Consider the following 11,595-nt stretch of genomic DNA (forward strand, 5'->3'; position numbering starts at 1 on the left):
TTAGCCCAGCTTGAAATTCCTGGCACATTCTATGCACGCATCTGCAATGCAAAGGACCAGAAGTTCTTTTCACTTTGTAAAAGTCAAGCTCCGTGACCGATAACAGCAACGCCCGTCGCCAACACCTCTCCCAAGTGGTTGACACGATGCATCAAAAACGAGCCGAACAAAGGCAAATGTACATGAAAACCAGCAAAAGTTATTTTGTTCAAAAAGTGCAAAAATCTTCCAAAATACCAATCGGCTAAGTTGATTAAATAACATGTATATTGCAAAACTCCGATTATTAGACTGCCCACCTTGTAGCATATCTGTCAACCCATACGGTGTACCCGTATTCTTGTTCAGAGAAACTTTGTTTTCAGGTCCATAAGGCGTACAGCCATTTCAATACGGTAACATTTTTTGTGTCTATTTGTTTGTGTTTCTCCCTTGTGATGGGACTTTATAGGATCAACGTTGAGATTTAAAAGGGCACGGGGTGACCAATAAGGTCTGAATTGGTCTGTAATAAGGTAGGCGCTGGTAAGGGGTCAACAGGTATGTTGTAATTATTAAAGGAGTGAACCACGTGGACAATCATGAATACAGTAGATCTGATTATCCGCGCGCAGTTTATCAAAATTAGCAGATTAAACGTGCACCTGAGATTTTGACATTAATTCATCACTCATGGATTTTCCTTTAAGCCCAAATTAATATTCTAAAACCCGTTATACATTTGTAGTGACTAACGCGGAGGCACTAGAGTTGGAGGCACTCTTTATTAACAAGCACCAACGGGAGTTACCACTTTACAATAAGTCCGTCTATGGTCGACGACGTTGCCCAGTCAGGACAGTTGGTAGGCTGCCTGACTGGTGACGCCCGAGATGGTGAAGACGGAGACGACGACGAGAAGGATGGTGAAGACGACGAAGAGAATGGTGAAAACTCCAACAGCACGATGGGGATCCCACTCCATATGACAGCCCCGAGATCCCCTCCGGGGGCCCCTCTTATACTGTCAGCGTGGCCTGGCTCCGCCCCCCGGCCACGCCCCCTTTCTAGAACCTACCAGCGGGTTCTTGGTGTGCCCCTTCTGGACCTTTCTCCTAGATCCCCCTCTGGTGTATAACTTGGCCTGCTGACGTCAGGGCTGCTGTAAGCTGCAGATCCCTTTCCCCACCAGCAGCCAGGACTATGCTGCTACATTACATATTCTATGTCACTACACATTTGTAGAGACAGTGTGTGGACTAGTGGCCACGAGTGGTAACTACGGGTGTGGAAACAGTATAGGATTACAACAGGGACAGTACGCCTGGCAATAAGGGGGGATAACCAGGCCAGGGAACTAAGAGGGGAATGATCTGGAGGCTTTGGGAATCTGCGAGGGAGTTCGAGAAGAGGGGCGTGGCCAGGGGCGGAGCCATGGCCACACTGGAGGATAAAAGGGGCGAGAAGCAGGGTTCTAGGCTGCCGTGGGGTTTGGGGTCCTGGCCGTCGTCGCTCTCATCGCTCTCGCCACCATAGTCGTTATATAGTCAGTCAGCTATGTAGACGGATCGTTATGTCCTCAAAGTCATAAATGTGAGATCGAGTCGACGCTGGGAAGAGATAGAGAAATAAATGAAGAAACCCTCTACAGTCCGTGTATTCCGAAGTCATTATACAGTGAGGGAAAAAAGTATTTGATCCCCTGCTGATTTTGTACGTTTGCCCACTGACAAAGAAATGATCAGTCTATAATTTTAATGGTATGTTTATTTGAACAGTGAGAGACAGAATAACAAAAAAATCCAGAAAAACGCATGTCAAAAATGTTATGAATTGATTTGCATTTTAATGAGGGAAATAAGTATTTGACCCCTCTGCAAAACATGACTTAGCACTTGGTGGCAAAACCCTTGTTGGCAATCACAGAGGTCAGACGTTTCTTGTAGTTGACCACCAGGTTTGCACACATCTCAGGAGGGATTTTGTCCCACTCCTCTGCAGATCTTCTCCAAGTCATTAAGGTTTAGAGGCTGACGTTTGGCAACTCGAACCTTCAGCTCCCTCCACAGATTTTATATGAGATTAAGGTCTGGAGACTGGCTAGACCACTCCAGGACCTTAATGTGCTTCTTCTTGAGCCACTCCTTTGTTGCCTTGGCCGTGTGTTTTGGGTCATTGTCATGCTGGAATACCCATCCACGACCCATTTTCAATGCCCTGGCTGAGGGAAGTAGATTCTCACCCAAGATTTGACGGTACAATGGCCCCGTCCATCGTCCCTTTGATGCGGTGAAGTTGTCCTGTCCCCTTAGCAGAAAAACACCCCCAACGCATAATGTTTCCACCTCCATGTTTGACGGTGGGAATGCTGTTCTTGGGGTCATAGGCAGCATTCCTCCTCCTCCAAACGCGGCGAGTTGAGTTGATGCCAAAGAGCTCCATTTTGGTGTCATCTGATCACAACACTTTCACCCAGTTGTCCTCTGAATCATTCAGATGTTCATTAGCAAACTTCAGACGGGCATGTATATGTGCTTTCTTGAGCAGGGGGACCTTGCGGGCGCTGCAGGATTTCAGTCCTTCACGGCGTAGTGTGTTACCAATTGTTTTCTTGGTGGCTATGGTCCCAGCTGCCTTGAGATCATTGACAAGATCCTCCCGTGTAGTTCTGGGCTGATTCCTCACCGTTCTCATGATAATTGCACCTCCACGAGGTGAGATCTTGCATGGAGCCCCAGGCCGAGGGAGATTGACAGTTCTTTTGTGTTTCTTCCATTTGCGAATAATCGCACCAACTGTTGTCACCTTCTCACCAAGCTGCTTGGCAATGGTCTTGTAGCCCATTCCAGCCTTGTGTAGGTCTACAATCTTGTCCCTGACATCCTTGGAGAGCTCTTTGGTCTTGGCCATGGTGGAGAGTTTGGAATCTGATTGATTGATTGCTTCTGTGGACAGGTGTCTTTTATATAGGTAACAAGCTGAGATTAGGAGCACTCCCTTTAATAGTGTGCTCCTAATTTCAGCTCGTTACCTGTATAAAAGACACCTGGGAGCCAGAAATCTTTCTGATCGAGAGGGGGTCAAATTCTTATTTCCCTCATTAAAATGCAAATCATTTCATAACACTTTTGACATGCGTTTTTCTGGATTTTTTTTGTTGTCGTTCTGTCTCTCACTGTTCAAATAAACCTACCATTAAAATTATAGACCGATCATTTGTCAGTGGGCAAACGTACAAAATCAGCAGGGGATCAAATACGTTTTTTTCCCTCACTGTACATTGTTACACTTGGAAATGTTTATTACAAGTCACGCACTTAAACCGAACAAATATACGCTCTGGTTAATCCGAAATCTACACGATCGCCTCTATAGTAGAGTAGTTGCATATATTTACACCAGTGGGCGGAGTTTGATTGATGTTGATTGGCATGGCTCTCCTGCTGTCCACTTAGTGGGCCGATTATTTACGCGTGAGCAGGAAAAGTTTTATCACCGAGCACGTGCATCGATTGGTCGATCGTTAGTATTTATCCAATCGTTTATTTTATGAGTTTTTATTTACGAAACTGCGATGGCAGAAAAACGTAAATATAATTTATACCCATTTTAGTAGTTTATTGGCGTAGAGATCCACGGAAAAAATGTATACTTTTGGATTATCCGTAATTTTGTATTATCTACGTCCGTCCTCCGCGTCATTAGCACGGATCATCCGTGGGTCTACTGTAAATTATTTAATGTTTACGGTTCATGATTTCATAATAGCTAATATTCGTTTAAAATTACGAGTACTTTTCAAACTTACTAATATTCAAAAATTAGCCTTAATTCCCATACGGTTACAGTGACATGTTTGTTTCTCATTTTAAACAGTGGACAAAATAGGAGGCACTTCTTCCAGCCATATTCAGTGCTGCGCAAATGAAAACTGAAAGTGAAAATATATATTTTCAATGAACATTAAAATTTAAACAGACAATCTTCTTACGTAATGGTAGCTTCGTGTTGCAATGGTTTGAATTAAAATAATCAAGATTCATCCACTACTGGATGATGAAGTCCTCTCTCAATCTTGCGATGCAACAATCCATCGTCTAGCTTCAGCAACTGAACGGAGGTAGAGAACGTGAGACCCTCGATTCAGGTCCTGAAGAAGCTCCTAGCGCGTGGCGCGAAACCGTCGGACATCACGCCAAAGAACGCGTCTGACAACCCGATAAACACCTCGGAGAGCTAACGAATTCCCACGGCCTACACGTGGTGTTTGCTTCTTAGAGAGAGGGGAAACGTGTAACTGGCAACGTTCTTAATCCCATTGCCATGCTCATCAATGATTTTAGCTGTTATGTAGAACAAGTATTGGAAATAAATGCGTTTCCAATGCAAGCTATGCACTGTTCCCCTACGTGACAGCATTCCACTTGCACGACAAAATCGTTTTAAACGTCTTGCGGAAGTGCATGTTGCACAGCGCGTAACACATCGGGTTGACCGTGCTGTTGACGTAGCAAAGCCAATATCCCAAGTGCCACAGCTTCTTCGGCACGCAGTCGTCGCAAAACGTTGAGACGAGCACCATGATGTTGTACGGAGTCCACGTCACAATGAACGCCAGCAATATCGCGCACAGGATCCTGACGGCCTTGTTGTCCCTGGCGAGCAGGCTGCAGTGTCTCCTCGCCGTGCTGCTGTGCGCCTTCCCTCCTTTGCACCGCCCCCTGTGTGATCGTCCTCTCAGAACGATCTTATCTGCGGCAGGCTCGTCCTCACGTGGCGATTCTCTCTCGGCGTCCCGTGGGAGGAGGGACTCCTCGATACGCATGTCGACAAGCGTCGCGCAGTTGCTTCTTCCGAGGTCGCGTCCTCGCACCGTCGAGCTGATCCGTGCGTGCTGCGGCTCGGCGCAAGTTTCGCCGCCGTTGCCGGCGACTGAATCGGCCGCTGCCACGGGGTCATCTGGGACGTCAGATGGAGCGGAAGGTCGCGGAGAGCTGCCATCTGTTGCTGCAGCAGCTGGCTTGGCGCAGGAGTCCGCCCGCTCGTTCGCAGGCTCCTGCTCGTCGTCGTCGGAGCTGATCGCGCACCCTAGCGACACAGCCTCCTCCTCCTCCTCGTCGTCGTCCTCCTCCTCCTCGTGCGTCGTCTCAACGTGTCCCTCGCAGCTCTGCAAGCTGCATTTCCATGGCTGACTGCCCTGCGACGTTTTGCTTTTTGGGGAGCGGATTCCGTCGTGAGCCCTGGCACCGCAATCTTCGTCGTAATCGTCGTCGCAATCATCGTCCTTGAGAAAGGTCAAGCATCCTCGCGTCCCCGTAGGCACGTGGCTTCTGGACTTGGACTCGGAGCCCTGCAGAGTCGCAAACTGCCTTGATCGCCGCCGTGTCTCCCTGTAGATCCTCCAGTAGAGAACCATCATGATGGTGATGGGCAGGTAAAAGGCAGCTATGGCTGTACCGAACGTGATTATGGGCTCGGAGAGAAACTGTATGTAGCACTGATCCTGCGGCACCGTCCTTTTGCCGACCATGTGCTGCCAGAACAAAATGGCCGGCGCCCAGAGGACGAGCGATACCGCCCAGGCCAGGCCGATCATAATGGAGGCCCTCCTCTTGGTCCGCTTGGCTTTGTACTTCAGGGGTCGAGTGATGGAAAAGTACCGGTCGAAGCTGATCGCCAGCAAGTTCATGACGGAAGCGTTGCTGGCCACGTAGTCCAGAGTCAGCCACAGGTCGCACATGACCGCGCCCATGGCCCAGCGGCCCGTCAAAATGTAAGCGGTGTACAGGTTCATTGAGAAGAGGCCGACGATGAGGTCGGCGGCGGCGAGGCTCAGCAGGAAGTAGTTGCTCACCGTCTTGAGCTGCCTGCTGACCCTGAAGGAGAGCATCACGAGCGTGTTGCCGACCACGGTGATCAGGCTGAACATCGCTGCCACGACGGCAATGACGACGACTTGGGCGACGTTCTGTTCCCCAGCCAGCGGATCGTCGGCGGCGCTCGAGTTGAGCGTCAGAGCAGCGCTCGGATTCTGAGAGGTGGGGCTCCAAACGATGCCTTCGTCTTGAATATTGATTCCTTCCATTGCTGTGCCTGTAGGAAGTTGGCATACGGAGCGTCGTGTTTTTCGTACAGCGGAGTTGGTCCACACGCGTTTCCGTTCCGCACATTCAGGTGTCTCGCCCTGTAAACAACATCGGTGTTATATGAGAACAAAAAATCATCAGTATTATTATCCCCTTGTCTGCGTGGGGTTTTCCAGAGTAAAGACAAGAACAACCTCAACAATTGCTCACAAACTCAGGGAGGCCTTCTTGAATGAATAAAAAGCATTTATTTACTGACTTATTAGTTCTGGTTTTAGTTACCAGATTAGTTAAAAGTGCTCACCAAGGAACATTGCCAGAGTGTAACGCTCTGATTTCAATCCAAATGTATACATTAACAGTGCACGCTGATAGAATAACAGGATCGGTGTAATGTCACGTGGCCCTAGTTGCCTTTCTCAGGGTGCAGCAATTGAGGAATTACCCGTCGACCCTTCACATCCACGTCCCTTCGCACACCGCGAGTTTTTTTTTAGCTGGTGCCGTTTGTCCCGTTTAGCCACGGCGATCAGCGTCCCCTCGAGAGGCGCTCTTCCAACGGGGGATAATATATTGATGAAGCTCCAGTCCTTCACAACACAACCAATTATCGGCTTACTCGATTCAGGAATTGTGGGGAGTGGTGGTTCAAAGTGCGATACGTTGTCGATCGCAGGCCCGAGTCACGGCTCACACCAAGTTCAATGATTGTCTTGAAATGGACATCTTCATCGTCTTTGGTTCTTTCGGTAAAGTCACGTAGAATTAGAATAAAATAATAAAATAAAATACGTGACTTTACCGAAAGAACCAAAGAAGATTAATCCTTGCAGTCACGAAAGCTTTAAATCGAAAAATGGACATTTTCAATTAAAACTGTCAGGAAGTTACATTTTTATTTAAAGCTTTCGTGACTGCAGTGATTCATATTCCTGGTTATTTCGGTAAAGTCACGTTGAAGGGAAACAATATATATTGTTATTTTATTGTTTCCCTTATTATTTTATTGTTTCCCTTCTACGTGACTTTACCGAAAGAACCAAGAATATGTCAGGAAGTTGTGGAGGGGCAGCGTGAATGTAACGAGGCCCACATTCATCATCGGATGTGCTGCTAAACTAAACTATAATATGTTTTATTTGACCAGGTAAGACCCACTGAGCTATATAGCTCTTTTGCAAATGCGACCTTCTGATGACCCGGAGAAAAATCCACGCGACCATAGGGAGAACATGCAAACTCCAAATATGCAATGAACATCAGGTCGGATATCGAACCCACGACCTATTTTTCAGGCGAGGTATACCTTTAACAATATAATAGTTAACATCTCGCCACCGCTGCGCCAAGTCGCTGCTGCTGCTGCCTAGCGTGAGCTGTGTCTGTGTCTCACTTTTATGTTGATATCCACATTTCTTTACTCGTAATTTTGCGAGATTTTGTTAAATCAGCCCATGAGGACACATCAAATGTCACCAACCGTGTTCTATCACCGTGCACTGTACACGTTTTGGTTTAAATCTGAGAGGGTCACACTCCGTGAATGTTCCTTGTTTGTGGAATCAAACAAATTCTGGATGCTATTGTTTTCCAAAAGGAAACTGAAGATTAAAGATTTGAAAAACTTGTAACAATATAAATTGCGATAAATACAACACTCACAGCAGGCATCTCAACTGAACAATTCCATAGTTACCATCGCATGGAAAAGACATATCCAGCCTCGCTACTCAAATCAGTTCTGGGCCAAGCGCTCATCTCCACTGGCAGGCCTGAGCCAGTGATGACAATTTCATATTACAATGGCAGGGAGAAGCTTATCCATATGACAATCACAGTTGAATCAACATTATCTACCATTAGAGAGAAGATGGGTTGAGTTGGCCCGACTGCGACTTGAACTTGTAAACCTCCCAATTGTCAGACGAGCGGTCTTAACGCTGCAGTCACCCAGCAAAAATGAGCCATTGTTACAGCCCCTTTGCCACTCCACTGCTGGATGAAGGACTCTCCCATGTGTCGGTTGTAGGAGTTGATTGACAGTAGTTTAACCGTAGTGGTCTCACTACATAGTGTGGAAAAGTGCCGGTGCCCTGCTGCGTAAGGATAAAGCGAGCGTCCGGTCGATGTGGGCTTTTCAAAGTTTAAGTTCCGTGAAAACTTCGAGTGGCAGCTGTCCTAGAAATACAGACGGTTGCACTGCGCTGCGAGATTTCTTCGGTGGATTCCGGCCTCTAACGTCAGCTGTCATGAGCACACTCAGAATAATCTTGGGAAGACCAAAAAAAAATGTTTTTGGTTTCAAAAAATAAAATAAAAAATTCGACGAAGATAATTTTTTGCCAATCGCACGAACCGTAAACATTGCTGTCAAATTATTGGTTCTTTCGGTAAAGTCACGTAGAAGGGAAATTAAAAAATAATACAAATAAAACAATGAAATTCCTGATGATGATTGCTTGTGTTGCAATGGAAACGTCGTGAGAATGTAATTGTTTTATATTTTTATTATTTTATTATTTCCCTTCTACGTGCCTTTACCGAAAGAACCAATAATATGAACCCCTGCAGTCACGAAAGCTTTAAATCGAAATTAATTGCTGTAACATCACACGGGTTAACCCCGTATTCTTCTTGTACAGGGAGATTGAGTTTTCAGCTCCATACGGCATACAGCCGTTTCAATAAGGGCACAACAATCTAATATTGTCTATTTGTGTCTCCCTTGTGATGGGACTTTGTAGGATGAACGTTGAGATTCATAAGGGCACGGGGGTGACCAACATTGTCTGAGTTGGTCTGTAATAAAGTAGGGCACTGATAAGGGTTGACAGGTGTGCTACTATACACTACACTACTATATACTACTCTACCCTATTAGATACCGTGTCAAACTATACGGTTTACCCCTATTCTTGTACAGGGAAATTTAGTTTTCAGGTCCATTTTGGCGCACAGCCGTTTCAATATGGGCACAACAATCTAATATTGTCTATTTGTGTGTCTCCCTTGTGATGGGACTTTGTAGGATGAACGTTGAGATTCATAAGGGCACGGGGGTGACCAATAAGGTCTGAGTTGGTCTGTAATAAGGTAGAGCACCGATAAGGGGTTGACAAGGTGTGCGTAAAACATCAAGCGAGAATCCCCTCACCTGCATGGATGCGTTCCATCTCCCTCTGCCCGTTGCATCCGCGGCCCGACATCACGACGCCAACACCTCTTGATGTTTCAAAAGCGCCCGCAGACTTCGGTGAATTCCAAGCCGAGCGTGTGATGGTCGAAGGGTTTGGGAAGTTAATAGGTCACGAGCGCAGACTTTCGTGTCTCCTCCTGCGCTGTTCCGCCACTGGTGAATGTTGTGTCTGGCACAGGCCGGCCGTGTCAGCCTGTGCCCACCGTGCCAGCCTGTGCCAACCGTGCCCTCCCCAGCGAGGTGGCCCCACCCCAGAGATTTCGCATTGTCAACAGACACTTAAATGCTGCCGCTCATTGAGTCACGGGCAATCGCATGTGTCGGCCACGTGCGATTGCCGTGTGGAACGCACGACGATTACCTGCGGGGCTAAAGCAGGCACGTCAACACGTTACATCACACCGTCGAACCTCCTTTACCTGGCTGCCCAGCACATTTCAATGTCGGGACGTCAACCGGCCGTACGTGTAATGGTCAACCCACTCACTGGTCATGCCACCCCAGAGGTCGCTGATTTGATTTAATTTCTCCGGCAAAGGCAGCTGAAACAATCTGCTTCGGTCGTCTCATTCTTTCGCACGGCTTGTGTTGATGCAGAACAACAAACTTCCATTTCACATTCAGGTGGGCAAGGCAGATTACCGCGTCAGGAGCAACGGAGTTATTTGGCTTTACACAATGATCACGTTTCTTAAATCCTCCTCTGAGCCGCAGCAGTATAACTATTTTTATTTTACCAGGTAAGGCCCACTGAGCTACATAAACATTTTTTTCAAAAGCCACCTGGCCACAAATGACAGCCCAAATTAAGAGGCTTATCACGTGGAAATGTATAGCAGCCAAAAACGCCAAACGCACCGTTGTTGATTCTAAATGCGGAGGCAAAAATCGGGAGGACCCGGAGAAAAATTCACGCGACCGCGGGGAGAACATGCAGACTCCAAATATACAGCAGGCATCAGGGTAGGAATAGAACCCACGACCTCCTGCATACCAGGCGAGGGAGTTAACGCCTCTCCACCGTGGCGCCCCTATAAATGGGTCCACACCAGTCGACTGGCAGGTTGTGTATGGTAGGGTAAAGTGTGGGTACCCCCACTTCTTCCGACACATCTGGCAGCATTGAAGAGGCCAAATACCCTCTAGAGGGCTTCTCTGGAACTCCCTGGAGTGGAAGCCCTTCCGCCAGCAGTGGCGTGAGCGCGCAAATGCAGGGCTGCGACTTCCCCCTTGACTGTGACTCCCCCCTTGACTATATTAATGAAACAAGCTGATAAACCCAGCCGATTAAGGGAAGTCTCGTCTTCATGAGGCGATTTTCATGTGTTGCAACAGGGAGACAAAGGCGGCCGGGCGTGGTTGCTGGCCACACGCCACCCCCTCGTGTGCCGTGGCTGCCTTCGGGCGTGCTCGCTAACAGCACTTGACCCCGACAGTCTGTTAGAGGCTACACGGGGGGGGGGGGGGCATCTTTGTCATTGTCCTCTGCGAAAATTTTGGGGCTTCATTGCACCTCTTTGGGCAAGCCAGCACGAGGATGACTCAATGTAAATGAGTGAAACTTTATTTCTATTTTCATGTTACTTTTTTATTTACGAAACAGTATTGATGATATTCTTAGCTCTTTCGGTAAAGTCACGTTGAAGGGAAACAATAAATAATAAAATATATATAAAACAATAAAAATTTCTCACGACGTTTCGACCATAACACAAACGGTCGTCATCAGGTGTGTCGGTTTGCATTAATTTATTTATTTTTAAACGGTGTATTTATTTATTTTAAAAAAAACGTCAGCGCCACGCGCAGCGATTTGGCAGTTTATTTAGAAGGACGAGTCCATCTATGTTCTGAAAAGAGGAGGGGGAGACGAAAAATTAATGTATGCTGTCTGAAAGCCACTATAAGCGTGAACAATCAATTTAGACCTGAAATGGTTTATCAAATCTTTCCAATGATTGTTAAGCCAGAATCCATCTTTTCGGTTGAAATTGTCTCTGTGCTTGTATATGTGGATAGCCTCATGAACGAATCTCTCATGGTAGCCAGCTGGTTTACAAAGAACCTGTCTTGGAAAAGTCAATGTCATGTGAGCCTACTGAATTATAACAATGATCTGCCACGGCCGAGGTGTTGGTCCTACCGTGTTTAAGGTCTGCTTTGTGTTCACGAATGCGGTCCGAGACATGGCGTTTGGTTTCTCCAATGTAACTACTACCACAGAGGCAACTTAGTTTGTAGACACCAGGGTACTGTATGTCCGGAATCACATCTTTTACAGACGGAACCAGGTCACGGATTTTATGTAATGTGTTGAAACAGACCTGGATCTTG

The 11,595-nt window shown here is 47.0% G+C and overlaps 1 protein-coding gene across 1 annotated transcript; it reads right to left on the reverse strand.

The window, feature by feature from the left end:
* Positions 1-3,118: 3,118 nt before the first annotated feature.
* Positions 3,119-6,277, reverse strand: LOC116943132 (muscarinic acetylcholine receptor M1-like). Its single transcript, XM_076067618.1, has one exon. The coding sequence runs from the start codon at positions 6,062-6,064 to the stop codon at positions 4,385-4,387; it is 1,680 nt and encodes a 559-aa protein (XP_075923733.1). The 5' UTR covers positions 6,065-6,277; the 3' UTR covers positions 3,119-4,384.
* Between the last annotated feature and the right edge of the window lie 5,318 nt (positions 6,278-11,595).

This window comes from Petromyzon marinus, chromosome 17 (assembly GCF_048934315.1).
Source record: "Petromyzon marinus isolate PM22_M1 ecotype Great Lakes invasive population chromosome 17, UKy_Petmar_22M1.pri1.0, whole genome shotgun sequence".
In the NCBI taxonomy this organism is placed as follows: domain Eukaryota; kingdom Metazoa; phylum Chordata; class Hyperoartia; order Petromyzontiformes; family Petromyzontidae; genus Petromyzon; species Petromyzon marinus.